At 43.2% G+C, this 27,857-nt stretch overlaps 1 protein-coding gene across 1 annotated transcript; it reads right to left on the bottom strand.

Annotated features, from left to right (window-relative positions):
• Nucleotides 1–195: 195 nt before the first annotated feature.
• On the bottom strand, nucleotides 196–16,745 carry T265_13283 (hypothetical protein; the record flags this gene model as incomplete). Its single annotated transcript, XM_009168124.1, has 9 exons — nucleotides 196–1,324; nucleotides 4,308–4,423; nucleotides 4,969–5,378; nucleotides 6,972–7,074; nucleotides 10,102–10,368; nucleotides 14,247–14,375; nucleotides 15,597–15,896; nucleotides 15,993–16,058; nucleotides 16,596–16,745. Coding segments are annotated over 9 exons (2,169 nt in total), but the record flags the coding sequence as incomplete, so codon positions are not given.
• Nucleotides 16,746–27,857: the final 11,112 nt, after the last annotated feature.

Genomic DNA, 27,857 nt, shown 5'->3' with positions numbered 1-27,857 from the left:
CTTGAGTTTTCCCGCTTTTGCTTTCTGCACTGCCTTCAAACGTGTGAAAAACAGTTGATATGTTATGTGGAATATATTAACCTTCCTGTTAATTTAGGGCATTCAAAATTTCGCGGGTGCCTGGGTGCAAGAGGAGTACACTTCTTTCGACCCTCATCCGTTTGATGTCAACCACAGAAAACAGTACAGCACATAAAAAAAGGTTGTCTTTATTAAGACTATTCAAGTGAGTACAGTTGATTTTCCACCCGTCTTCTTCACTGGGTAGATCCGTCCTGCATTTCCTGAGAGAATTTCTCCATAATGAGTGTGGGTTGCACGCTGGGTGCAATCAACTGGTTAAAGTATTACAAAGGGTATATTAGTCACATGAGATTGTCAAAAAAAGTTGTAGGACATGTCAGGGGAAGCAATCGATGGGTAGGTATGAGAAAGCAAACTGAGGGGAAACGAAATGCAAAAGATAAACTAGTGTGGAATGAGAATTTGTTCGGCACCGTTGCATGCTGCATCGGAATATAGCGAAAAAAGGTTTACCAACACACAGTTAGACCAAATGCGCGAAAAATAGGTATAAATGTCGACAACAGGGGATTTCCGGCATTCAGGAGCATGAAAGCAAGGAATGAAAACGGGGATGTCAAACGATAACTCAAAGCTAAACTTTTTATTCGAAGACCTGCTTCAATACTTCCTCTACACTTGTTGTGCGTTAGTAACTCTGGATGCTGCCCTTACTCCAGTTATCTCGTTTTCCAATCCAAAAGCAGTTAACCATTTATGCTGATGCACTTGAGGCAGCTGACCAATCAAACCTAGTATGTGTTTGCGAGTCGGTGTGTTTAATTCGCAGTCGTTTTTGGGCGCTTGATTGCCACGTCCCAGATCGGCTGCAGGCAGAGAGGGTGCTGCAGTGACTGGTGTTTGAGGCATACCGAAAATCTGAGATGCTCTAAGAATATAAGGGGAGCTCCCCGGTCCAGATTTTCCCTGTCTTGAAATGTTCTCCATTCGTGTTGGTGCAGAGCGAATCTCTTTTGTTCTCGGACACGCAATAGGAGGAGTGATAGCGTCAAAAACTGGGCGTGTTTGCCATGTTTTTGAGTTTCCGGTGGACAAGTTACGAATATAGCTTTCCATACTAAGCTCATCAGATACGTCAGTGGCTGTATCCTGTGGTTCAGCATCTAGCACGGTGGTGTACAGACTGTGCTGGTTTATCAACTTAGAAGCCTGGCTTGTATACTTCTGTTCATCAGAAGGATTCACGTAAACGGAATTCATGGCCGTGTTCAACGCAAGGAGATGTTTGTGCAATTCGACGCTGTAAAACGAAACAAGGGGCTATGAAAGTATTCATGCGAAACAAAAGGTGCATGCCGAAAGACACAATGAAGCTTACCTCCCGAGTAAGGATACTTTATGAATGAAAATAACGACGAAATCCGATTCAGTTCGCCAAAGTAGATATACCGCTCAGTGGGGAAAGCTATCTGCCCTTCATCAGTAATTAAGCTACATACAACGCATACCTATTCAAAGATTTTGAAAAAACACTAATATGATGGAAAAGATGTGTCCCGAAAAACTGTGCCACACGAAACGTTCTGTCCCTTTTTGGAACTATTGAGACGAAGCTGTCTATTTCGAATTTTCGGAATATATGACCGTATCTTTCCGAAAAACGTTCTTATACTACTAAGCCGCCGTTGACGGCCAGTTAGATAAGTAGTGTGATTTATTGCTATCAGGCACGGTCCTGACTGGTTCAGTGCTTCTCCAGCTTGATAAGGCTTGTGAGCTACGTCAATATCCACTTTATTCGTCAGATTTCAAAATCTACCGTGCCTTTATTTCTTCATCGATACTCACTTGTATATCCTGACAAACTGAAATAAGATTTGAATGAAATTACTCCCAAAACTAGAAATCAAAAACGGCAAATCGAAGGTGTCACTGGAAACAGTATGAAAAAGAACTTCAAATTAAACCTGTCACTTGATCGAAAATACCAGTTGTGAAGATAAGGACACCATCAAACACACGACACCTCCGCACATTAACCCAACCTTAGCACTTTAGAGCGGTGGTACGTACTGTATATCAGTGTTGGTTACCGAATAGCCAACATATCCACAAGTACACAGTGTACAATTTTCTCCAGCGACGTTGTGATGAACTATCGACCGGTACAGAAGTGTTTCAAGAAAATTAATCGGCTAGTTATCTTGCCAAACTAAGTTTGCGGATCAGCAAGATTAACTACTCTAGTCGGCTCGACAGCATGTTGTGCATGCATCTTTCCAGTACAGCACGTTCATAGCACACAACCAGCCTATCAGAAACAACACGTCAATTTTCCTGTAGGCAGTTGCAAAGCTTACATTCGCATCATTATAGTTTGAAAGTCCTTCTATAGAGACACGGTCCTTCCGATTATCCCGCAATTCGCTCAAGAAGGCGCTGTTCTCAGTAGAAAGTTTTGCCAGAAAAGAACACCAGCATTCTTAAATTGTCTGATCAGAAAGTAGGTGAGGTTTATTAAAAATTAAATCCGGAATCCAATCTGTCCCGTTCCTAAATGACGAGGTATTCGAATAAAAACATTTTTCCTCAATGTGATTGATTGCCAAACAGCTGTGGATCAGTAAAAATCACACTTCTGATATTGTGGCCCGGAAAAGTGAGAGTGCAAGGAAAACGTTATCCTGAAAAATACGTTTTTAGCGATGTCTCGAGCAAATAGCAAAATCTAATTCATTTCTCCGTTACCATGCCGGAAACTTAGAGATTTAAAACACACTTGTTTCGAAGGCAGTGGAGTTGAAACTAAAACTGAATACACCGATTCCATAACCACAAGGTACTGGCTGGTAGGATGGAAATCCTGTTATGTGCTAACCTGAATGAAAGATCTGCGGACTTAGCATGTTAATGAAAACAAATACTCTAAATCATTTTGTGGGTTTGAGTACGACACGGACGAAATCGATCGATATTACGACAGCTAAAAGTCAAAAAAGCAGGTGGGAAATTTCTTGAGACATGCTTCTTAGTATTGTTAATTCCGTCAGATTTTCGTACAGAATATTGCTGTAGGTTTGTCGGTGGACATGGTGCAAATATGACAGTATCCATTCGAAAAACTTTACAAGTCGAACATTTCCATCAATCACGTAAGCAAATTTTACTTGTCGTCCTCGTTCTGTATCAATTCAGGTTGTCTTGGGACGCGTATTGACTTCCGTTAGGTATTTGAAACTAACGGCACCACCAGTGCCGTTAAAAAACATAATTAGACGATATCCGAATGCAAAAATGATGCAGTCAAAGATGTGACATTAAAATTAAACAAGGACCCAATCTCGAAACATTCTTCACCTTCCGAAGGCACTTATACAACAGTGGTTCACATAGTTTTCGGTTCATGGGTAATGAAATCGGAGCAGATAAAACGAAATACCAACTTTCTTAAAAAAATGATGTAAGAGGATGTGTTGTACTCCATCCCTCAATGAGAGTCTTACGCTTTGGGTGATTACCGTAAACGAGACAGGTTTGACGAACAGCTTAAAATTATGAGGCCGCTGAGAGGTAACCAGTGAAAAATCAGCCGATGAATTTGAATAAGCCAATGTGCCGCTGATGCGCATTGGCATGAACAATCGTCACCGAACAAAACTCCACGAAACTGGTTCGTTGATTCAATCGGTCGATTTCCTCTGTCCCGTATATATGTTCAATTCACAATCCAATCCACAGATGGATCACAGTAAGCGGTATTTGACATGATAATGTAATAACGACTATCTGGACAGTATGGCATGGGAAGTTTTACGAGCATCCAAAAAACAAAACGTGCGTTCTGAGTAATTAAAAACAACAATAAGAGCGGATCCATCCCCTTTCGACGCCGACTTTATTCACTTGGAGTGAACCTTTCCACTGTTTCTGTCGACCTACAGTCCAACCTCCCAAGGGCGATATAAACCATTCAGAAAAGCAACCATTTAGACTTCTCGAATCATCTAGGTGGAAATATAACTGTTCTCAAACAATGCATCCCGACTCTAATAATTGCCATGATAGTGTGCATAAGCTATGCATAAAGCGGAGCTAGGTATCACACTACCGTAGAAGACACTACTCGAGGTGTGGCTATTTTATTAATGGAAACTGCCTGACGTGCTGGCGGTTTAGATGAGTAAGTGAAGCTCACTCGTTTGTTCCCGTTACACTATAAAAACTAATGGTTCAAAATCAGCGGCTGAGAAAGGGAAGCTTAAGTAGCAGTTCTCGTGACTCACCTGTTGTTGATCATCGTTTGTGCTTTTTGTACTGCAGGAAAGCTTCCCGTAATAGTAATTCGACGTTCACAAAGATTTTCTTCTCCACTCGAAATTTTGATGTTTGCCTGTGATGTCTGAAGTGAAACATACATATAAATGTTGTAAACTGCAAACTTTTAGCTTGCACATCACCAAAGCAGAAATGCTTTATATTGCCACAGGGAATTGAAGACCAGGTACCTATTAGACAAACGATTCCGTAAGAAAACCAAGTAACTCTTAGGTTAAAACGGATGAAGGAATTTGCTTTTTTGAGCACTCACGACACAGTAATGTTCGAGAGGGATTTGGATCCCAAGTGCAAATGGCAGCAATCACATTTCATCAGGAATAAAACGGGGCAGCCAAACTCGGACCCACTGGAGTGAGCATTCACAAAGAGCGAATGTTCTTCTTTGTCCTAAAGGCTTTTATTATATTTGTTTTACTCAAGGGCAATGGAAGCAACCGTTCATTTTCTTTCAATACGAGACAATTCTGCATAACAAATTACCAGCGAGACATGTGGTAAATCACCTGAGATTTAGGCTACTTGTTATGGACTAAAGCCGTTATATACAGGAAACCGTATAGAAGTTTGAAAGTAAGGGAGAGGAGACGGCGCAACGCAATAACATACCTGACGGATCTCATTTATTTTGTTGCCACCACGACCAATAATACAACCGACCAGGTCATTCGGTATGTACATTTCCGTCTTGTGTTGCGTGACAGATTGCGTCAGACGAACAGGAGCTTTCGGGCAGGTTGGAAAGGTTGGCTGGTTCGAAGCTTGAAGCACCGATGTGTTCAGTAGTTTTTGCGTCGTCGCTGTCTGGTCGTGGTTGTTTGGAGTCAGGCCGGTTTGTGCGGCAGAGAGGAGAGATTGACAGACCGCTGTAGATGCTTCAGAGAACAAGCTGTTAGTCTGAACCTGGGAGCGGATGACTTGCGTTTTCAACTGATCTGCATCACTGGATATGACCAGTCTGAGAGGCGTTAAAAATTCCTTTGCATTTTGACTGTCTCCGGCTTCAAAACACTTATAGCCTAAAATTCAGTGAAACGATGTTAAACCAAAAAGAATCATTCGAAATTTAGCAGCCAAGCTAAGACTGGAACACTTCCAGGTGTTCAGTTAGTAAAATAAGCTCCGTCTTGCTGTTTCTTTTAGAAGAACTGACTTGTTGATAATCCTTTTACTGGAAATTATACTTGTGGGGCCTCCGTGAAAATGTATGCTCAAAAAGTTCTGCCCCATGTACCTTTTGAGCACCAAAGTAATCCAGATAGTTTGAGTCGTGCTCAAACCATCAAATGTGTCTATCTCGAGGTCGTACTATCCAAAATTGAAAAGCAACAAGCCCGCACCTGCTCAGAAGTAGTTTCGGTGGACACTACCCGGGCTTTTTGTGGAGATTTCGTCCTGTAAGTGAAGCCAATGTATGCTGAAAAGCCGAGAAGCACTGTATAGCTGTTTTATCCTTAGTGGGAATCATCGGCAGTGCGCAACTCACGAAACTCCGAAGAGCCTCGAACCCGCGACCTCCCGCCTAGTAGTTTGAACATCTAACCGTTCGGCCACGAGTGACTGATCAGCAGTGTGAGTACCTCGCACTTAGACGGGATATAGCGCCACTCATCCTTCAATCACGGGATTCACATCACGCGGTCACACCTGTTGACTGGCTCCTCGAGCAACAGCTTCTCAGATAGAAGTTTCACTCATCAGGTGAAGTTTATTCTTCCACTGAGCTGCTTATATATTGTTGGTAGTGTGAGGAGATTTGGGATTTTTGTGTCAATACGTGTGACCGCGTGATATGAATCCCGTGATTGAAGGATGAGTGGCGCTATATCCTGTCTAAGTGCGAGTTAATCCCACTGCTGATCAGTCACTCGTGGCCGAACGGTTAGATGTTCAAACTACTAGGCGGGAGGTCGCGGGTTCGAGGCTCTTCGGAGTTTCGTGAGTTGCGCACTGCCGATGATTCCCACTAAGGATGAAACAGCTGTACAGTGCTTCTCGGCTTTTCAGCATAGATCGGCTTCACTTACAGGACGAAATCTTCACAAAAATCCCAAATTTCACACTACCAACACTATCCGGACTCTTACTCCGATTCTGATGCACTCGAATTTATTTTGAATCTGGTAATCCAGTAAACAATATTACGAACTTGAATTATGGACCAGAAGTCCTAGAGAGATTCTCGTCGGGTGTCTCGAATAGCCTACCACTCTCACTTGGAAATATTTACACCAATAAAGACGTTATATATATATATATATTATATATATTATATATATATTATATATATATGGAAAGCAACGATTTATTGAGACAAAAGTGCTATGAGGCAAAATGTTTATTGTGAGAATACCTTCTTAGTTGCTTGGTTGTCATTGCGAAACCAGTTGTCATACACTTCGAATAGTAGGTACTGTTTAATAGCAAGTTAAGTTAGCGAAATTCATTAATATTCATCTACCAAAATGTGCACTGTCTCTCGTGATTTACATGGGTTGATTATTCAGTGACAATAGACAGTGCAATCTTTCGCAATAATGTTTGAAATATTTTGCAGCAGCGCACCGAGGATGGTAATCGCCACAAACACGTCCGCTGTGAATTGAACTTACTGGGTAAAGCCATTGTACTTTCATGAAGGCTTGCTGTCCGTAGAATGCTATCTTGCGCACTCGACATGGAGGGTGGGCTGAATGGATAGTATCCGTGGATGAACTGTTCAGAAACAGTAAAATTCTGATGATTAGATTATGGTGAAAAAAGGGTGTGAAACAATAGTCTGTAGTGAGTTTGGAAAATGTTATTTGATGAGGCTCCTGACCACATTCTCGTAGTATAAGAACCACTTTTGGTCTGTGTGCATGGTGCATTCGATTTCGTCTGAAGCTAGCTATCCACCACATACCGGTCAAATTCACCCAAACATGATCGTGCTCAACGCACAAAGTAGGGTACAAGTACATTGTTACTAACGGTTCTACATGGCATTCGATTGGGGTCCGTGCGAAGCCAGTGCGCTTGACCTGTGGGTGACGGTTGTTGTCCAGTACTCTCGGCAATGTCCTATGGACCACGCTACGGGGTCAGTGATTGTGGTATAGCTGCAGATGTCTTAACGGAATTGTCCGTAATGCTTTGTACCTATCATGTTCATAACATTGCTGGGCGCTTAATAAATGTTCAATGCGCGGAGTGACTTAATTGATTGCAATTGCGTTTCCACGTGGTGCTGCGCTGATAACGGATATCCGACGTGAATTTGAAGTGCACGTTTTACAGGCGTAGGGTTCTGTTCACAACTCCCTTGGCTGCGTATATTCGCAGATGGTAGTGTTCGTTGTCAATAAGTCTCACTAATGAATGACAGAGGTTGCTCTGATCAGTGAATAAGTCTAACGTGGCTGACCGTTTTGCCGTCAGCATATTGAAGGGAAACAACCATAAACCGTCTGGAGTACATTAGAATCGGAAAGTATCTCCAGTCATGCTAATCTAGGAGGATCAATTATATGCGGGTACTCGAACAGGCTTTCTCACTTCATCGTTCTGTTGTATCAGACACCACCAGATTTCATAATTAACTTACATTCACGCGTCATTAATCAGTCGTTAACCCTTAATCCAGACTTCCGTGGGTCATTTTCAAAAGATCAGGCAGTCAGCTAGCTTCTGAATTCTGCCATCGGGATTTGGCTTCTTAATGGACCAACCGAAAGGGGTTTTGGCTATTCATGACCTGCCGGGTGGGGCCAACTTAAGTAGAAAATGTTATGCACAAGGTCGTGCATAGCAGGTTTGTGACGTGTACATAAGGCTATAATCTGATGGGTTGATGCAAGAGAGTGACGTGAATTGTAGCAGTATATTATAACACATATTATTCTGTCACTGCCAGCAATGCCGGGTGAAACATTAAGCATAACGAAGGTTCTTAGGGAAAAGTAAAAAATTGGTTTTCTATGCCTCCTTATGTATGTTCCAGTGTAATATTCCGCTGGGCGTATTCCTCTTGTGAACTTTGTGTGTGTGTATCCTTCTGTTCACCTTCTATCTATACCGCGCCAGCCATACGCAGATCCGATTGCCTCATATCCATCATTGGTTGTCATGTCTCGCTCACATGATACATTTCCTAGTCATATACGCGGGCCGGTTTTGGTTCTCTCTTCAATAGCTGACAGTTAGGCTATTCAGCAGCACACTTATTAGCCAGAATCATGGCAGCATACATAGTACACACACCTGCAATGATGCCGGCTGGATGAAGAAGTTTCAGCAGATGTTTCCTTGCCCTAGGGAGATTCAATAGAACAAGCGACTATTTCTATACGCTTCTCGAACAACCAATTTTTTTCGTCGTAGAAGTGACAATGTTCAGGGTAAATGCGGATATTAATGGCTGAACTTGATCTTACTGGAAGTCGTATATCCTTCACATATGGATGAATTCGCCAAGTCCGGATGACTTCCGCCTCGTGTGGAGTTACTTTGTTCAGTGGTGGATGGGGCTTAGCGCAGTGTTACGGTACAATAACCAAGTCTCACTGACGCCAACACTTTTGGCTTATGTGCCGGACTCTCTTGTGGGACATTTACGGATCCTTTCCCTGCACGAACTACAACGCCTGCCTAAAGGGAACCTTCGACGTGACACTTCTTGAGTGGCCAACTGCTCAGAGCGAATTTCAAGGACATAGTGCTGACCCTTCTATGTTTGTATATGTTCATATGCTTGCAAATGTTTTGCAGACCATTTGTGTCGAAAAAGACAATGTTTATCTCGGAGATTCAGGGAGCACTGATCGATTTACCGAAAAACTGGAATAGTGGAGCGTGTGACAAGCGCTTTCACCAGTCACCTGACAGATACAAACCACCGAGTAGGCCCGGACGAGCCATCCGACCGAAAAAAATAGGTTGAAGATTACTCGCCAACAGATCCTCGAAACAGCCAGAGCAACCGCCATTCAGATATGTGAGCACAATTTTGCCGACAAAAGACTATGAAACCACTAACACTGGTCAAATATGCCGGCAACTGAGTAGGTAGTTCCATCGTTTTACATCTACAGTAGAGCAAAAGTGTACTGTATTTTAACCTGATTTTCTATTTTGTCGTTTTACCCTATAAGACGCGCCTCAAAACTTATGTTCCCTGATTAAAGTGGGAATATTCAACTAGCTTTACCGGATTCTCTCCAGAATGAGAAAAATTCCAGTAGAGGCTTCATCAGATGCAATCTGATTCACAAGCAAACATTGGATTCAAAAACCTTCCACAAAACCTGTCCCTCGACCTTTGTAGCATTCGCTTCTAGCCGTCTCACTCGCAGTGGCCGTCGCGGAGTCCCGCTGTCCACATATAAAAATCCGTCCCAAGAACCCACATGGATTCGATTAAGTCTCCCGTTAAAACCGAAATTATGTGCGAATAAGTGTATTTCGGGAACGGTCATGGTCCCTTTAGTCAAATACTGACCAACAGCACGACACTTGGCTTACATCTATGTCGTAAGTACTGGGTAAAGTGCAAACACAATAATAATTATACGTCGGAAGACGTTTACGAGGAAGACATCATATTGCTTCCTGAGCGAACTGGACCCAGTGGTAATTCAAGCGTCATCAAAGTTAATCATTCCACTTTCCGAAGTTCCCATTCGCCTCTTTTGGGGAGAAACCTGCTGGGAAACATTGTGTATATGCAGCAACTAGGTATTGCCTTTCAGTGGAAAAACTCACATGTTCGTTCTGAGTCAGTTGGCTTCCAGAGGATGTCGACGGTAGTAAGTTAGTTGGGCAAACTGTTCCGTTTAATGGTTGAGCTCGGAAGTTTGTAGAAGTGAGTGACGGTAGGAGTAAAGAATTGAGCAAAATTTCAACTGGGTGTGGGGTCTTCCAGTATCCTGAGGTGAATAGAGGGACTTGGTTCTGCGTAATCAAACCGAGTTGCTGAGGTTTGTTAGCACTTTGTGGTCGATATTGAACGCTGATGTGTTTGGAGCGCAACTGAAGCACAGAAATTAACTTTATTTGCGTTTAAAAAGATTAGTGATGACCTCATCAAACAGTATAGATTTTTTGAAAAAACATCTAGACAATACTTATGCATTCTCATACGCTGCACCTGTCTCAATTAAGCAGAACAATATAACTGCACTGACCCGAAGTCGCTAAAATTGTAATGCTCTTTCTTCTAGGAAGGATGGCTTCAAGTGACACTCTCATCCCACTAGACCCTTGACAGAATGACACTAGATTGAATTTTGTGCTTAGATTTATGACATCGCGGATGGTGTCGTTTCACTAAAGTGTAATAGCTGTGCCAAAATGGGACCTCCAGCTACTTTGCAACTAACGAAATTTGACCCATGTCTCTGCCATTTGCAACTTACCTACTCTGGTTATTATGTAGGCGCATGTCAAAGCCGAACCTATAAGTTTGAAAACTATGTAGAACCACTTGACTTTGGCCATTTAGTTGACACGTCAGACAAATGTGCCAGTCCTGTATTTTAGCTGTGCGTTTCGGACTGTACCAGGACAAAATAATCTGAAAGGACTCTAAGGACCCAAAAGAAAGACGCACACTGTCCTGTCAACTTCTTTAAGCTATTAAAAAAGACTCGAACTCAGACCCAGCCATCCAGATACAAAATGAGGTTTTCTGAGCGTACTTCCTGATAGGTCAACAGAAGGAACAGCTGATATTAGTCAGTCCTCTACACAAGCAACCAGTTATTCAACTCCTGATACGGAAATTTGATTGGACTGAGAACTGATCTAACTGTACCGTATTCCATATGGACATTCGAACTTGATCAAGCTTCTCATAATAGGATAGTGGAGCATTAATTGACTGGGTTCAACGGCCCGTCGCCTCTCGCCTAACTAAGAAAGCAGATTAAATTACGCCAACACAAGCGAGGCTTTGAACTACACAACGGGCTGTGGAGGCAGGCCAGTGGATCGCCGTGATTAATTTATCACATTGGCGACTAATCATTAAAGGAATATTGATAGCTGTTGATATATCAAGCGAGTTGATATCCACAGTATACCCCTAGTTTCACTCTGCTGGACATTCACGCACTTAAGTCGTCATTCTAAAAAAAATGAATAGAGTAACACTTTTTCCAAAAACCAGAAGCATAGTGTACTCCGATTAATGTCATTGACTTTTCTGTTGCAGTTACAAGCCATCTCCAGTACCATGCTGCAACACAGTGCGTAAAAAACCATCGTCATTGAGCAGTTTGGATGCGTCCAACGGACTGGGTATTCTTGTGACATGCAGGGCAAATATGAAAATGTTCTGCTCGGGGATCCGCTTGATCGTTTGACTTGGGTTTCTGTAACTCAAGCCCATCCATAAAGACAGTTGCGACTTATGTCTCAAATCGATACGTCGAATATTTAAGTCCCAAATTTCCGATGCGCAAAACAAGATCGATGACACACACAACTGCCAACTAGTTGAGCGGGAGCTGTTCCTTTTTTTCCTGAGTTATACGTGAAACAATGCGTCTTCGCCGTGGAACTCGGAAAAATGCGATGGCTGGGATACTTCCACGCTACCCGAATTTGGACAGGATACTGTCTGAGTGGCTCCTCGAATGCAGAGCACTCCATGTTCGATTTAAATGAATTTTCGATGACACGGGCAACCAAAGTGAATACCACAAGATTTTTTTCAAGCTGAAGATTCTTATAAAGCGGGACTTATCCAAATTGTGAAGAAAGTGGGATCATCCAAGTCACCCCCCAATCTCCCAGGTGTTACTTAGAATCACTGTACGCTCAGTCATTACAACTCTATAGTACGTGCTGACGCAATGTTATATTGTGACAACAGATGAGTGGATGGGTGGGTGGACCACCGGACGAAAACCGTTCATATTTAGAACCGATGCACCTTGTCTTCGTCGGGCTGACAAGTCAGCATAAGTTGCTGTGCCGATTAGTAGTTCAACAGAGACCCGATATCTGCGTTCTCATGCCTACGTGCTTCTGCATTTATTAGCCGGACCTAATTCCTCAGCTTATTCTCTGCATTCTCTGGGGAGAATAGAATTCCGCAACTTCGAAAAGACGGTGCTCTTCAGGTTGAAAAGACGGTTGCATTTCAAGCATGTGAATACGAATACCTAGCCTCACCGGTCCATGACTTGTTCAGCTCCCCGGGAAACGATAGCAAAGATAAGAAGTGAAATGGATTACTCAATAGAGGTTCCATCCTGTAGCTTTTGCCAATCTATAGTGAAAAAGCGACAAATGTACAATTGTTTCATTCTTTCTGGGAATCATCAGCAGTACGCATCTTACAAATTTCAGAGAGTTCCGAACCCACAACCTTGAGGTCAGTGGTTGAACACTACCGTTTGGCCACGTTCGGCTGATCAGCGGTGTAATTAACTCTCACGGAGACAGGACGGGCGCCACTTATCCTTCATTACCGGAAACCAAATCAAGTTACCGCGTATTGAACGGCTCCGCGAATGATTTACAACCAGTGAAATTATCCTTTCTCTGAGCTACTCATTGATTTGTGATTCATGAGATGGAAAACATCGATTTCACTACCATCAATCGCTGATACTGTTATACCGTATTATGTTCTGCAACTAACAACAGACGCAGCAGGTCACCCGAAAGAGCGAATGTCAGTTACTTAGCTGAATCTCTCAAGTGGTTGAGATCGCAATAGAGAATAATCGATTTCTCATGTATTGGCGCTTAACCACGTCAGGGAATGTCAAGATATCCACAAAACACCTAGGAATGGTTGCCCCACTTGGTGCCATTCTGTTTCTCTCGGTGATTTTCCCTACTTGGGGGTTACTTGTCTGGTTTAGTGGACATTTTCTACCAATAAGTGTAGAGTGAGCGGTGGATTCAGGTCTATATCTAAGTCCACACTTGGACCTAAGCCATGAAAGCCCCAGTGTATGACCTGAGGTCGAGACGGATTTCGACTGCCACATCACTTCTTTCAAGGAAAGTGGTTGTCGCTACTTCAGTTGATTTTTGACATCAATAAATATTTACCCACCTGAATAAATGTATCCCTTGCAATCAGCTTAAAGAAGGGCTTTTGTGTTCCTATTTTGTTTTGGTACCCCATTTGGTTTAAAGAATTGTCAATGTAGATGAGCTAAATATCATCTGAAAACGTCCCACACGTCTGAAAAGCATACAAATCATTGGACTGAAAGGTCAGGATTTCATCTTTCTGCTCGGAACCAAGCTATAGTGAAAACTTGAGGTCCAGTGAACATCTCTTCCACCCCTACTCGTTATCAGCAGCAGTATGCATCTCAAGAAACCCGTGGAAGCTTGAAATCTACAACCAGCCAGCCGCTTGCAAAATATGAGTGAGGTTCAGAAGGGGAATCAGTTACTGAGTCAGACGTGCCATCATTTAGGAGGTCATCAGTCACGAGAAGTAGTCACAAGGTTAAGTTATACAAGGCTCCGTGGTTGTAGAATGCGTCACCCCATATACTGCCTGGATGACAATCAACCACACGGTTGACGAACGACTCTTGACCACAAAATATTTTTCAGACGTTGTCCGGTAGGTTGTGGGTTTGAATCCCCATCTGGGTTCACGAGATACCCACTTCTGATAACCGCTAAAAAGAATGAAGCAGCAAACCAAAGCATTCAGATGTTTTAAAGTGATTCACGTCTACACTGTAGGATGAATTTCACAGCCAGATCACCCATGACCAAGAAAAATGTATTACGTCACGCTTGTTGAACCCCGAAGTTATATCAGAGAGGACAGGAGTTAAGGTCAAAATATGGTTTCCTACCCATCATGCTTGTGCGTTAACCAAAAATCTTATTGAGACATGGGTTTAATGACCACTAGTGCGACTTACACGAAGTGTCTTCAAACACACGTGATGCACACAGAGTGCCACTGCACGCGCGGACCCGGTTATGGTGATGGTCCTGTCGGAAGAGTTGGGTAGACTCCCACTAGCAACTTGTATGGCGGCTCCGGTAGACTGAAGCAAAAACGTAAATTCACTGTAATTAGTTTTATCTGACCACTTGAGACTTGCGTCCACGCAGGAAAAATCTTAGAAATATGGCAAATATGGCATTCATTAGAAGAAAGCTTCCATACACCGTCTACAAAAATGATATTTTTAAAACCCACAATTCTACTTTCTGCTCGGGTATCTTGTTCGAGTCCACCAGCCTCTCGTATGCCCGAAGGTGTCATCGTGAGAACAGCGGTTATACTACCAGATGCTACCAACGTATGACGAAAAACTTGAGATTTTGTGGTTGTTAACCCGTCTAGTCCATTTTATGTTTAAAAGTAAAAGGTAGATGAGGCGCCTCTAGGGAATGACAGTAGTAATTGGGAAAGCTGATTTACAGGGATTAGTGATGACGGATGAAAGAATGCTGCACAGATTCCTGAAAGTACCCAAAGACGACGAAAATTTGGGAGCATGTTCGGAGACCTCTTCTCATTGAAATTTTGTATTCTTCGGTATTTGGAAGTGACGTTACAGTATAAGGCCCTCTAACTGGATTGCGGAATGCAAAACCAACTCCATTTGAAACGCATACTTGACAGATTCGAGTGTACTTGAGTAGGACGAAACCCAGGGAATCCCGTTATGCACAAGTAACCGCAAGCGGTTCAACTCCATCGATATGGCCTGCATGATAACCACGATATGGCAATTGTGATGATGGATGATGGCGCATTAAACTGAAGGAGAGTTTGAAAATATTTCCCATAGTCTATTCCTCTGATACATAAGCGCCCCCGCAAAGCAAATGCACACTTCTCATCCATCTACAAGATCCGGAATTCGTCTCCATGATTGTTGACATTTAGGTGATCAAAATCTCACTACTTCGCATTCAACATTATTGTGTCTTCGTTCGATTCCCACTGTCGTATTCTGCACAGCTAAAAGACTCTTCAAAGCTTAATAAAGCTATTCTTAACATGACGTTGTACTGATTATCATTGGTAGTACGGGTTAGAGCTGGTTGATGTGGACTTCGGACGGTCCTATAGTGATCGTGACCCCCGAACCTCGCCTTGGCCTAGGCACTACCAGCAAATGAAGTTTAACATATTTTGCATCTTGTAACTTGATTTGATGTGTACATCGGATGGTCTAATGGTTTCCTACCCAAAAGCTCTAAGTGAGGCCACCTATCAGTAACTGACAGCTACATGACCCAAATTAGTCCATAACTGGCTTGAAGTTGGTGGCTTTCAAGTTACTCAGTAAGACTGCCTGAAAGTTCGCACTGATCAGGAACAGGAGATCTTCAACACACAACTGGAGAAGCTGCTCCCCACCATCTGTTAACTTAACATCGACTCCGAATCTACCGTCCAAATATGCTTCTTCTGGGCTTATTTGTCCAACCTGGGCGTTTATATCACCCACCAGGAAGGTAACATCAGCTATTCTTTCTGACCGAAACCGAACTTCTTCAGCTTGAGAAATGCGTCTGTCTGAGTATGCGTGAATACGATATATGGAATCCTTCTAGCGTATTGAACTGCGCGTCTTAATTTGACCAGACAGCTGTACAGCGCAACGGAGATTGGTTACTAAGATTCAGTCCAATAAAACGCTTCCAACCCTGGGGCCGAGTACACCTCCCACACAATATATACCACAAGCCATTGCAACGGAATCACTAGATACCTGAAGGATGAAATGCTAGATACTTGAACTCGTCCAAGGCAACTTGAGGTGCAGAGAGAAGTGGGATTTCATATGCTTGTTTCGGGGGCACAGCAGACGGCAACAGGAAGCGCAAGCAAAATGTCAGTAAGAGATGTCTGTCATCCAGGAGGGTACAGATATCGTAATTTGCAATGGAGATCATATGTTCTTAGTTTAATAGTAAACTATTTTGGTTCATTTTATTGGGCAGAATTACCATAAGATGGCTGGCAGATGGTTTGACCACAACGGATTAGCTGAAGAATGGGAGGAATTAAGGGCTAGTGAACGGACAGGTCCATGGGCGAATTATACCGCTGGATTGTTCAGGTCGAAGGAACGGGTCCTGTTTGAGGTACTCTACCTTGGGCCTTCGTCTGACCCACAGAGCAGCTGGAAGTAGTTAGTGTGGCACACAAAAATGGATTACGAGAACACACTTAGAGATTAGTGTTGGTTTGAGCAGACAAAATTCAGACAGGTCTCATAATGACACCGGTAAAATTATCGACTTACCTGCCGAAGGAATTTAATTCGTTTTCCTCCCTTCCCAATCAGTGATCCGCAGTGAATAGTGGGGACGAGAAGACGTAGGGTGATTGGTGGATACTGCTTGGCAGCCTTATCCACGGTGTGGGAATTACTCACTGAACAACCTTGATTCTCCTGGCAGAAAGCAGAAGTGGTGAATAAATTTAGGGAACAGTTTTAATCTGTCCATAAAATTCGAGTCAGTATACTGGCCGGCTTTTCGTACAACAACCTTATCAAGCAAAAACAGTTCACTGTCAAGTGAATTCGCAATCCCCTTACATGCAGTAAGCAAGCAGTCTTCCGGTGTTGGTTCAGATAAAACAACCAGGACCGATACGGGGTAATCGCTCAAACCAATGAAGAAGGGATGGCACTCAGACATACATATAATAATATGCCTAGATGCGACGAATTGGAGGTGGTCATCAAGTGCTAGCTAGTATTGGGTTACAGCCAAGAAAACGATGAAGCACTTGAGCTTTTTGTTGTTTCCCGAAAATACATTCGTTGGTCTATTCCTGCCAGATAGCCTTTGCAGATTACCCTTGAGTTAGACAATGCATCTAGTTCACCGTTAATATCTGGCTGTGCAGCCCGAGATCTTCGCTTGAAAAAGAGATATGACACCAGCGTCACGATACACATTTCAAGAAGTAGTTACCCTGACGAACTCAGAATCTACCCTTGAAAAGTTAACGTACAAATGGAGTGGGAATTCAAAGACGAACTTCCAGAGTCACTTCTGGCCAGTCAATTGCAGTGCAGCTGGAAACTCTTCCTGTGCTTGCTTACAGTAGCAAAGATCTGAGCAATGACCGCGATGATGGAATGACAGTTGTGCTGGTTTTGTAACACCGAAACGCTTAACCGTATAATAACGTGCACATTTTGGATAACCGAATCGCACTTATGTGCGTAATGTGAATCAGCGCTGTAAGACTGACTGTCAAAACGTCAAGCTTGAACATACCGTGGCGTTAGCCATTAACTCCGTTCAGCCCAATATTCAAAGAGTTCTTTAATATAAGAGCAACTCGGGTAGTTTGATAATTCATAGTGCAAAAATACCGAGAAGGTGACCGTTCGGGCTAATCTGCAATCCCTACTGTGGAGTTCACCAGCACCCATGTTTACGAGGGTAACGTCGATCCTCCCACTGTTGGCTTGCGTCTAACTGAACGAGGTACACAAACGGAACAACTTGACAAGTTCGGAATCACTAGAAATTTAATATTGTACAATAGATGGATGACCAATAAAGCGACTTCGAGAAATGTGCTACAGTGGTGACACAAATCAGCATGCTAACTCTAAGGACCACGGAGAGGATTGCACAGCCCCTGGTTCATCTAATAGAACTACTAAGGATGTGGGTATTCTCTTTCCAGTTAGCGTCCAAATTTCACTTCCAAGTGAACAGAACTGACACTACATGAAAAGAAGACACTTTGAAATGCATAGAAATTACACCGTTGGATATTAACTACCGGACTCAAGAGTAACGTCAATGCCACAGTAAATACAGTTATCAAGGCAAAACTAATGGCGATTCTACGACAGTACAATAAACGAATTTACCAAGGAAGTATGTGATAAGACTCATAGTATTTCTTCACGGGGGGATGTAATTTACCGCACTGAATTTAATCGTTCAGGTAGAAACAACCTTAGGACTTCATTTAGTTACCCGATGTGATTCTCCTCATATGTTGCTATTCGTGGCAAGCGTCTACGTTTGCATATAAACACACCGTAGTAGCAACATATATTCACATCAAACAAATAATGGTCAGAAGCATTTTAATGAATATTTAATGTGCTGATTACCAGGATAGGCTGAATGACACGCAACACACCAAGTGGTATGTATCCGGGGTTCTATGGAAGACTGACGGATAGGCAATGAGAGTGCTCGACACAACCGGACATGGGTGTTGACCAACTGGAAGCCACACAATGTGTGCTTCAACATCTGCGATAGCATTAAGGCACTGACACAGTGATACGTTCAAAAGAAGAACGAAAGAGCAACACCACGCACTCCCAGGAATGCCCGCAGAACTCTCAAGACAAATAAGAAAAAGGGTAGGGCATGGTCATGCTTTGAAACCATCGGCAACCTTGGTGTGTTTGACAGTTACAAATCGCTATGAAGATTGTGAACTGGCGATGATGATGATCGGACAAAACTACCAGGAGGCATCACTACAACTCTCAACAATGGCACAAGAGGAAATAGTCGCCACAATAAAACAGTTAGGGAAGGGAAGAGGAGAGCTGTTAGAATTAACCATGCCCTACTGGCCCATACTCGCTGACGATCAGTCGCGAGTCTGTCTCTGTTGGGCATTTTGTCACGAAGTCCTCCCTAAGAAAGGAATGCAAGGTAACCTGACAGGCGAGGAACAAGCCGGGGAAGGTGGTCTGTAAAACGCACAATGCATCACACCAAAACAGGTACTCCTCCTGGCCAAGCCAATTTACCCTGGCCACATAAACTAGATCCGATTGTGTCCAGTTAGCTGTCGTTTACCTTTGTATTATCTATAGCCTACATTTACATGGGGAAGTTTCTCAGACAGCGATGTACAGGAGCAGTAAGGCTGCTCGTAAAACGTTAGCAACTGTGGGGCACCAACAACCATAGGCTCATCTGCCTAAATTAGGTGGCCCTTAACCTACTCAGCTTGACACCTGAGGAGTGCTTGAGTAGGGTCAGAAGAGACCGAATGGCAGATAACTTTGCATTACAAGCCTGTTGACAGTGCGTGAATCATTGTGTGATACCAAGAACACCGGTAATATTTATGAACTCCAGCAAGTACCTCACCGCTAAACTCATGTTTTATATTGCACGAGGTTGGAAGAGATGGGAAAGCGATGATATCTTATAAATGGATGGAAGCATTCGTCATCCAAAGACAATGGAATCTAGGAATCGAGAGCACCCACACACCGTCGGCTAGGTTTTTTCAAATTCTCCTTGTTCCACTATTGTCCATAGACCATATCAACTTCCGGCCACATCAACTCAGCTCACTATGCGTATTGTTTGCTGACGACCTCAGACTAAAAGGGCCCAAAGACACCATGAGACGAACGGGAGCTACAAATCGACCAGAACAGGCTAACGCAATGGTGCCGATTAAGCAACCAATGCAGTATGTGTGACGGTGATATAGAGCAGACGAGACAATCCCGATGCAGCCTACACGTGACCTTGGAGTACTTACACAGAATGCTCTCGAGACCTGCCTTCATAAGGAGCTGGTATGGGTTAGGGGACTCATGACCTCTGGAACAGGTACAGCGACCGGGAACCCGGTGGTCACGGGTATAACAAAGCAATCAAATCAGCAATGATCTCAAACCTGGGAACTCTTCAGTTTCGAATACGAGCAGTACAGCGATTTTTGTCTCCAAATTGGTAGGACAAAAGAAGTACCTAGATTTTCTGTACTTATCCTTGGTCACACAAGTCACACAAGCCAGGGGTCACGGGAACATTGTAACACAGCTGTCAGGCGGCTTATTCATATCTATCAACTTTCGAGACGGCAGATTAAGACAGACTTCCACGGCCAGACTGGCATCGTTTAAAGAATAAAAGAATTGCTCGATCAGCACTTTTCAAAGGCTACTGGATACTGGGAAAAGGTAACCAAACCATCATAAACAGAAGAACAGGAAAGAAAGCCTACTATCCTCTGTTCAAGATTCAAGGGTCTCGCACATCCATTGCGGAGGCGTTCAAAATATTTTATCCGACTGTTCCCCAGCAGAGAGAATACTTTTTACGGAGCTGAAGAAACGTGAATCTTACCACGATGACACATCAACTATGGAAATATTTTGGGATACCTGATCTTGGCACCATTGCAGACCAATCTTGCATTTATACCATTTTCAGCTCACAACTGTTCTAAACATTGTTCCATCCTGCATTGTATTTAAAACATTCTGTACTTCCCTGATGCCCAAACGTGCCACAACTGTCCTAACATCTTCCACCATATTTGTTGACCGTTTGAATTTTATGGTCAACGTCAGTTTCGCTGCACTCTAGTTGCTTTCTCCCTGAACAGTATCAACGTTTTGGTAGTACGGTATGGTGGTCCGAGAAGCGCAAACTCCTGGCGAAATGTTTTCAACGTCCCAGGCGACTATTTCATCTCATGCAAACTTAACTTGCTGATCTACGGTGGAATTTTAGAACACTCCTAGGACAAATTATGAAACAAGGTGGCAAAATCGATTAGAAGCAAGTCTTCTCTATCGCAGAGGCAGTGGAAATCCGCATTTTGAGTGCAACGGAAAAGTTTTGCATAGAAGATGAGCCACGCAGTGCCGGATACTCATCCAGCAGGCTCACGTGACCCCGCCGAACTAGCGCTAGTGTTATCGGTTTTAACCTTCGATTCTGCTCATCTGAGCCATTACGAGAAATATCGCTCTCTTCTGAGTGAAAATATTTCCAATGATCCTAATTGTGTGGTCATAGAGTAAAGATCTGTCTCACCTTTATGAGGACGATCCATCAATACCACTAATTTAGTCGACTGACATGGTTACGGTGGCAACAAAAGCGCTAGGATCAGGAGGCCGCGCCCACTTTACGCAGAATATCCGCTACTGTGACTTGGCCGTAGACCGAATGGACATAAGAAATTCTGAGTCTGCCCACCCGTGCGTTGAATGGGATCGCCTAAAAATCAGTCAAGTACTAAAATCCCTTCGGGGGAATTACACTTAAATAGATCAGAAAATGACCGCTGCTATGATAAATGAAAAATATCTCTAGTTTGACTACAGGTTCCTGTATCCATTTCCATCGAGACATCATGCTGTGACAAGCAACAAAATCAGAATGAGCAACACAAATGGGTCTAAAACAGCGTTTAACCGTACGACTTACACTTGAGGGTTATGGAACTAGTGACGGATGATTCACATCACATACAACTGTGCACCCTGTGAGTGGAACTCAGTGGGTTTCGGTTCTGAGCATCGCTCATCCTGCTGTCCACTAGCATTTTCCTATAGACTAACGGTGACTGCATCGATCGGGTCATCGATCAAAACAGCTGACTGAATGCGGCGTATAACTGGTTAGTTTGAACATGCAGCATGGATTGTTTTGTTTAAGGGGAACGAGCAAACGTTGACCCGAAACTGGTTAGACTTTGTATAAGTGATATGGTGAGATCACACTCTTCACATTTTCGAAAGGTTACATTCATTGCGCTATCGAGCGTACAGTCCGGGCACTCCTGTGTTGTTCTCTTGTTCAGCCACTTCCGTGTCATTGTGTCATAAAACATTTGATTACGCACCGAATGTACCGGCATTCCCACCTGTTGGCTGATGTGCTCCGTAATTTTCCGCCGACCAACAACTTGTACCCAAAAATGTCATCTGGCCTACGATAGGCATTGTAAGAAGACTGAAACGCCTATGATCAGTATTAATGCTTTCAAACCGTGAACACGCTCCGTCGCGAACTGGAATAATAGGCTGGATAACACGCCTTCAGTTAGGTCGGAGCACAAAAGTATGCTGGATTTAAATGAAAACTGTGATCAAAATCTGAGAGCAAAAAGGCTTGAATTAAGCTCGTACTCTGAGGCAAAACAAGCGGTTTTTTGTGTTGAAGACGTGCCAGTGAATGTATACCCCATAGAACCACAACCTGATTTTGATCTAGCAATCATGCCGCACACGCGTCACTTATTGAATCTTGCCAATGTAGTCATCCGATGGTCATATTCGGGTTTATGTGGATAAGAATAAAAAGCAATGTGGCGACTAGAGTTGGAAATTATCCGATTACAACCGGCCTCGTCTAAATGATACCCTATGCCACCTGATCGGCTGTTCATCCTGGATAATTTGGACTGGGCGGAACAAAGCATGACAACTTAGCATTACGCAACCCCTAACCAATGAAACCGTTTGTTTTAACTGTGAATAGAAGAGCAACAAAACAAGAAAAATGACATCTCCTCCTTGTACAACTATATTTTCCAATATTTTATATTATTTTCCAAGTGAAACTTGTCTAGGTAGCACAGAAAGTACTTGCTTCAAGTTCCTTTAGTAACATTATCTACGAAATGATGACACTATATCACTTATTCCTGTTGAGTTGCCTCTCAGAAGTGACAGGTTGTTCTGAGTCAAGCATGCGTAGATTGAGATCAAACCGTGGTCTGCTGAATGACCTAAACGTCAAGTACTGTCGTAGGGCTCCTCAAATATTCTGTGGGCCGTGTCGTTCGGAAGATGACTGAACGCCTTCCGTGACGTGGTGGGTACCATTATGTTAAGCATCTGATAGCGCTGCTGTTTGATTTTGGTTGAATAGTCCGGTGTGATTTACCGAGTACCACTCAGTCGTCTGAGGGTCACCGTCAAGAATGGTGTCACAAGAGCATAGGCGATCGACTGTTCTCAATAGATTATCACAAACAAAACTGATCTGGAAAAATAACTCAATCTACCTTTTGAACATTCACGGTCAAACGGCAGCTTAAGAACGGATAGTTATGGAAAACAACCATCCCATCCTGTCCATCCCAACCAAGACAGACTGGTCACTGATAATTACTTTGCATGCTAAGACTCTGAAGCAAGTGTCCTGCTACTCACAAGTCGCGTTGAACTTCACCTGTCGCAGAAATGAGGCTCATTCCCAATATCATCGACCTGGAGATCTCCCTACCTAGCACGCCTGTCATCATGCACGACAGACAGACAAGAGGTGGGGAAGTCGCTCTTTTCCACCGCAGCGCCCTAGGTTGTGAATATATAGACCAAGCCGTTCTCCAAGCTGCCAACGTCTTATGCTACACTCCTTCTTTGGACCACAGAGGTAAATGTGCCGTGACCGTGATCTTCCTTCCTTCTAAAGGCCCAACGAATTTTACTGACAAATTACATGTATTTCAAGCCTTGGCCACTCGTGTGTACTCATAGTAAGGTATTCCAAATTCGATTTCCTCATAAGTGGATCCCTTGATGGTTAGAAGCTTGAGAACCGAATAAAACAGTCAATAACAATCATCCCAATGTTCAATCACGCGAGCAAACGCACACAACACGACGCATTCTTACAAATGAAGAACTCATGGTCCGAACTACTTGAATACTAAGCCCGTTTAGGTGGCAGCGGCCACGATGCTCCCGACTTCTATTATACTATCTACGCTCATAAGGAGGACAAACCAGGCCTCTACACCCTCTCCAAATCAAATCTACACGTATTTTCAAGATTTCATACAAGCAAATGAATTGGATGTCCCAGAAACTTAACCAGCTAGTGAAGCATAGTAGAACACGTTCACTGCGTGCATGCAATAGCTTACCGCTTTTTTCCATAACAAAGAACATTTGCATCTCCTCAAACACAGATGGGACTGAAAGCCGAACCGGGAGCGGATGGACAAGCCGGACTGTGTTTGGGCGTGCTACTTCTAAATGCAGTTAAAAAAGAAGAAATTACCTTGCCTTTTTGGCTACGTTTCCTGTCCTTTATTCTGTAGTCGAACTGAATGGTGTGGAATTCCCGTGTCTTCCTAGTTGCGGTCTATGATATTCTTCCTGTATGTGGATGGAAATCCTGTAGGAGATCCCATTGTCGACTATAATGGCGTTCATTTTGTCACTTTTTAGCTGGAGCGCCTGGTTATGTAGAACTCACCCTTATTGGGTGAGTTCTGTAAAGGAGATCGGATCAACCCCGGCGATTAAGTCGTACCCCGAAATGGTATTCAGATGCGCCTATTTAGTTGCTGGCTTCAGGTGAAGACACTTAGTTTCTGATAGCTCTTCCTAACGGCCTAGAGCTTCTCACATGGTTCCCATCTTTTCTATTTCCTCAAACTCTCCACTGGCTCATTCTTCCTTCGTGATGCTTTAGAATTCGAGCACTGACGTTGATGGGGATTAGCTGGTTTAACCGTCTTCACATGTTATCAAGTTTAGTGAAACAGATTGCATTTTTGTACTAATGACCTCAGAGCTCCCGCTCAGTTATAGCTGTGCTGAACAGTTGAAAAGTAAAAAGTAAAAAGTAAAAAAGTGTTCTGCAGGACCCAGCTGCAGAACGCTTAACGAAAACAGAGTTTTGTCCAGAGATAACCACATAGCTCAGTTATAGTGAACAGTTGAAAGTAAAAAGTAAAAAGTAAAAAAGTGTTCTGCAGGACCCAGCTGCAGAACGCTTAACGAAAACAGAGTTTTGTCCAGAGATAACCACATAGGGTGTGAAGAGCATGGAGATGTTGTGCAAAAAATGAGCACAATTGCAGGGTTTTTTCCTTTCAAGCATGTCAACTAACTGAACGTACCTGTTCAAACGCCTTGCAAATCCGTTCAAAGGCCAACGAGACCTGTTGCAATGTGCCGTTAACTGAGACTATCCTTTCTGGAATCAGACCATCGCTAATGTTCACTTTGCATCCCGTCTAAAAAGTGTGAGAACGAAAAAAATGATCAGCAACCCTCATGATCCCACGTACTCTTGTAGACCAATAGCTTACTGACATTTTACTTTACAGCGGATGGTACGAATCCATGGGAATCACACCACCAGATCTATTCACTATATTTCGACCGTTCGCTGCAGGATAACTCATCATAAATCTGAGGCTAAGTTCCCCGGCGATCCGTAAAAAATGCATATAGGGCATTAACCACTGTTTCATATCTTCGCGACCCTACATCCAGCTGTGCCTTTTACTTGATCCCTTTATTCGAGTCTGGTGTGACTTCATCACACCAGAAAGCATGTACATTTCAGTGATGATCCTCAAATAATGCACTTAAATACGATTTCACACCAGGTCTCTGTAAGTTCGCGCCGTGACGTGTAATTTGTCAAGGCATTAGTTGATATGGTGTAAATTAACATGTACATATTGGTCATATGGAGTTTGAAAGCCGAGAGGAAGCATGTTTTCTTCACTAGTTTTCCAATTGGTTTTAGCTTCACCTAACGATCAGAGACATTGGTTGAGCTGAAACAATGAGTTCAGGGTTCCCAAATCAAATGCGTGACATGCTTACTGCGCCAGCACTTGGGCCCTTCGCCCTCACGTTGTTTAAATCGTCGTACCCCTCAAACTTATATCCATCTGGACGTTTTCAGTTAGGCACACTTTTAATTTACGGTCTCTTTATACCCTCTAATGTAACTGCTGATTATCAGCTACTCTGATCAATGCAGATCAATCCTTCTTCAGTGTGCGGCCATAATGACCCTTGATAAACAGCTTCCCTCTAGTGATACACTCATCCGGCAAGTTCGAGTCAGCAATCACATCGCAGTCTAAGGTGTAATTTTAATTGACTGGTAACGGATAAAATGGAAAACTTGGGAACATTTTTTTCAATGGCGCAGTGAGGAATACCGAATGATACATTCGGATGCACAGACCAAGCTCCCGACACGAACTCCTAGATATGTGATGAACTAATTTCTAAACAACAAAACCCAGATGCTGTTGCACTTCATTCTCCATAATCGAGACAACGTTCGGCGCGTAATTTGGATAGAACCATCGATCTGCTATCCCACCCTAATAGAACTGAACCACAATCTGAAGTGGGGCATTAACCATGCTATGCAGCATCAGGCTTGTTCGGTTTGACATTCAAGCCATGAAATAGCCACTTAAGCATCCAGATTCGCTCACCATTCAGACAACACATAAGGTAGTTTAATCCTGCTGGAACAGTGTGACTGCAGTATGAACTTCAGGTAAGTAAGGCATAATCAGTATGCAAAAGGGCGATTGCGCAAGAACCGAAATTTTGTTTGTTATTCGGTTGTTGTCCCGTTCCGAGGAACAAGACCGCAACATAGGGCGACAAGCCCGATGTGAACTTCGGAAAGCTGAATGTTCCTCCTGGAGGTTGTGTTAATTACAGTGCATCATCCGAAAAAACTTCTTCATTTCATTACCATCCACCTCTAACTCGTAGATCGAGGAGTGAGTAAGTATCTGTTTTAGCATTTCAAGGATCAGGATCGATTTTTCTCGGACCTTTTTCTGCATTTCGTACGGAACGGTGCATGCTGCAGGTATCTTCCAAATTCGATGCGCTGACGGGGAAGATTTGCGTGCGTGCCACGCTCATTTTGGTGGGCTCAGACACGTCAGTTTTCATACCACGCTCTCCACACTCAAAAGTAATCTGAGCTTACACACATTTTCGATCAGTTCAGTAACGCTGGTATTCCATGTTATATCAATATTAACTGTCCGAAATCCAACTTACGTTACACCGATGAATGACCGAACTACATGACACAACCTCATACCGTTTCGGATTGTATCCACCTAGTGGGCATCACTCAAGCGCCTCAAGTTTTATTCTAACCATGCATTATTGTCGATCAGTTAAAGTGGTAAACACATTTCGAGTTATGCTGACAGTGTTTGTTGTGATCTGACATTATGGTTTGGTCAACATCCAGCACCGTCTGTACATGTCTATTGTAAGGCCCGATTATCGCGACTGCTAACAGGGCTGGACTGAGTAACAAACACCCTAGTGACTATGATAAACTGTCAATTGCCAGAAAATAAAAATCACCGTGTAGTTAGGAGGAACAGTAAAGTTCGTTACTGGGCGGATGACTTGAGGAACGTTGCGATCGTTGCAAACCCAGCTATCGCAACTCGTTTCACCAGAAAGGCCACAAGATTGTTTTTACTGCAGTTTGCTAGGGCTTGTGTCTTTTTATTCATAATCTGTTAGGGTGACGCTTACTCGAAGGTCACCTTTTACAGTTTCGGGAACTTTGTGTCTCTGGGTCTCATGGTCCGCATGAATAACCAGCTACGATTAGTTAGTATTCCACATGGAGACTGGTTTTTCCTTTATGCTCATAAGGTTGCTGAGGACTCTTCGAAATCTCCTGTTCGGTTTCTTCTTCTTTAGGGATCATTAGATGGGCGCGGTCCAAGAGTTTCTACCAACCTGAACCAAAGTTAGACCCGATTCGGGAACTAGAATGAGTTGCACATCAGTTTGCTTTTAACGGGAGGCTCAGACGACCTGACTGAATCTCTCATTTAGGATACTATTCAACTGAATGTGCCGCACGGAGATCGTCTCATGTTTGAGCCGATAAAAAATCCGCTCGCAAATGAGTGTATTTTGCGAAATAAGTTTATCCTACCCTCATTTTCGTGCAGAATAACCGTACTGCGTTTGAGCTGTTCAACTTCACAACTG

Source organism: Opisthorchis viverrini (assembly GCF_000715545.1).
Source record: "Opisthorchis viverrini unplaced genomic scaffold opera_v5_52, whole genome shotgun sequence".
Taxonomy (NCBI): Eukaryota; Metazoa; Platyhelminthes; class Trematoda; order Opisthorchiida; family Opisthorchiidae; genus Opisthorchis; species Opisthorchis viverrini.
This window is presented reverse-complemented; position numbering and strand designations above follow the sequence as displayed.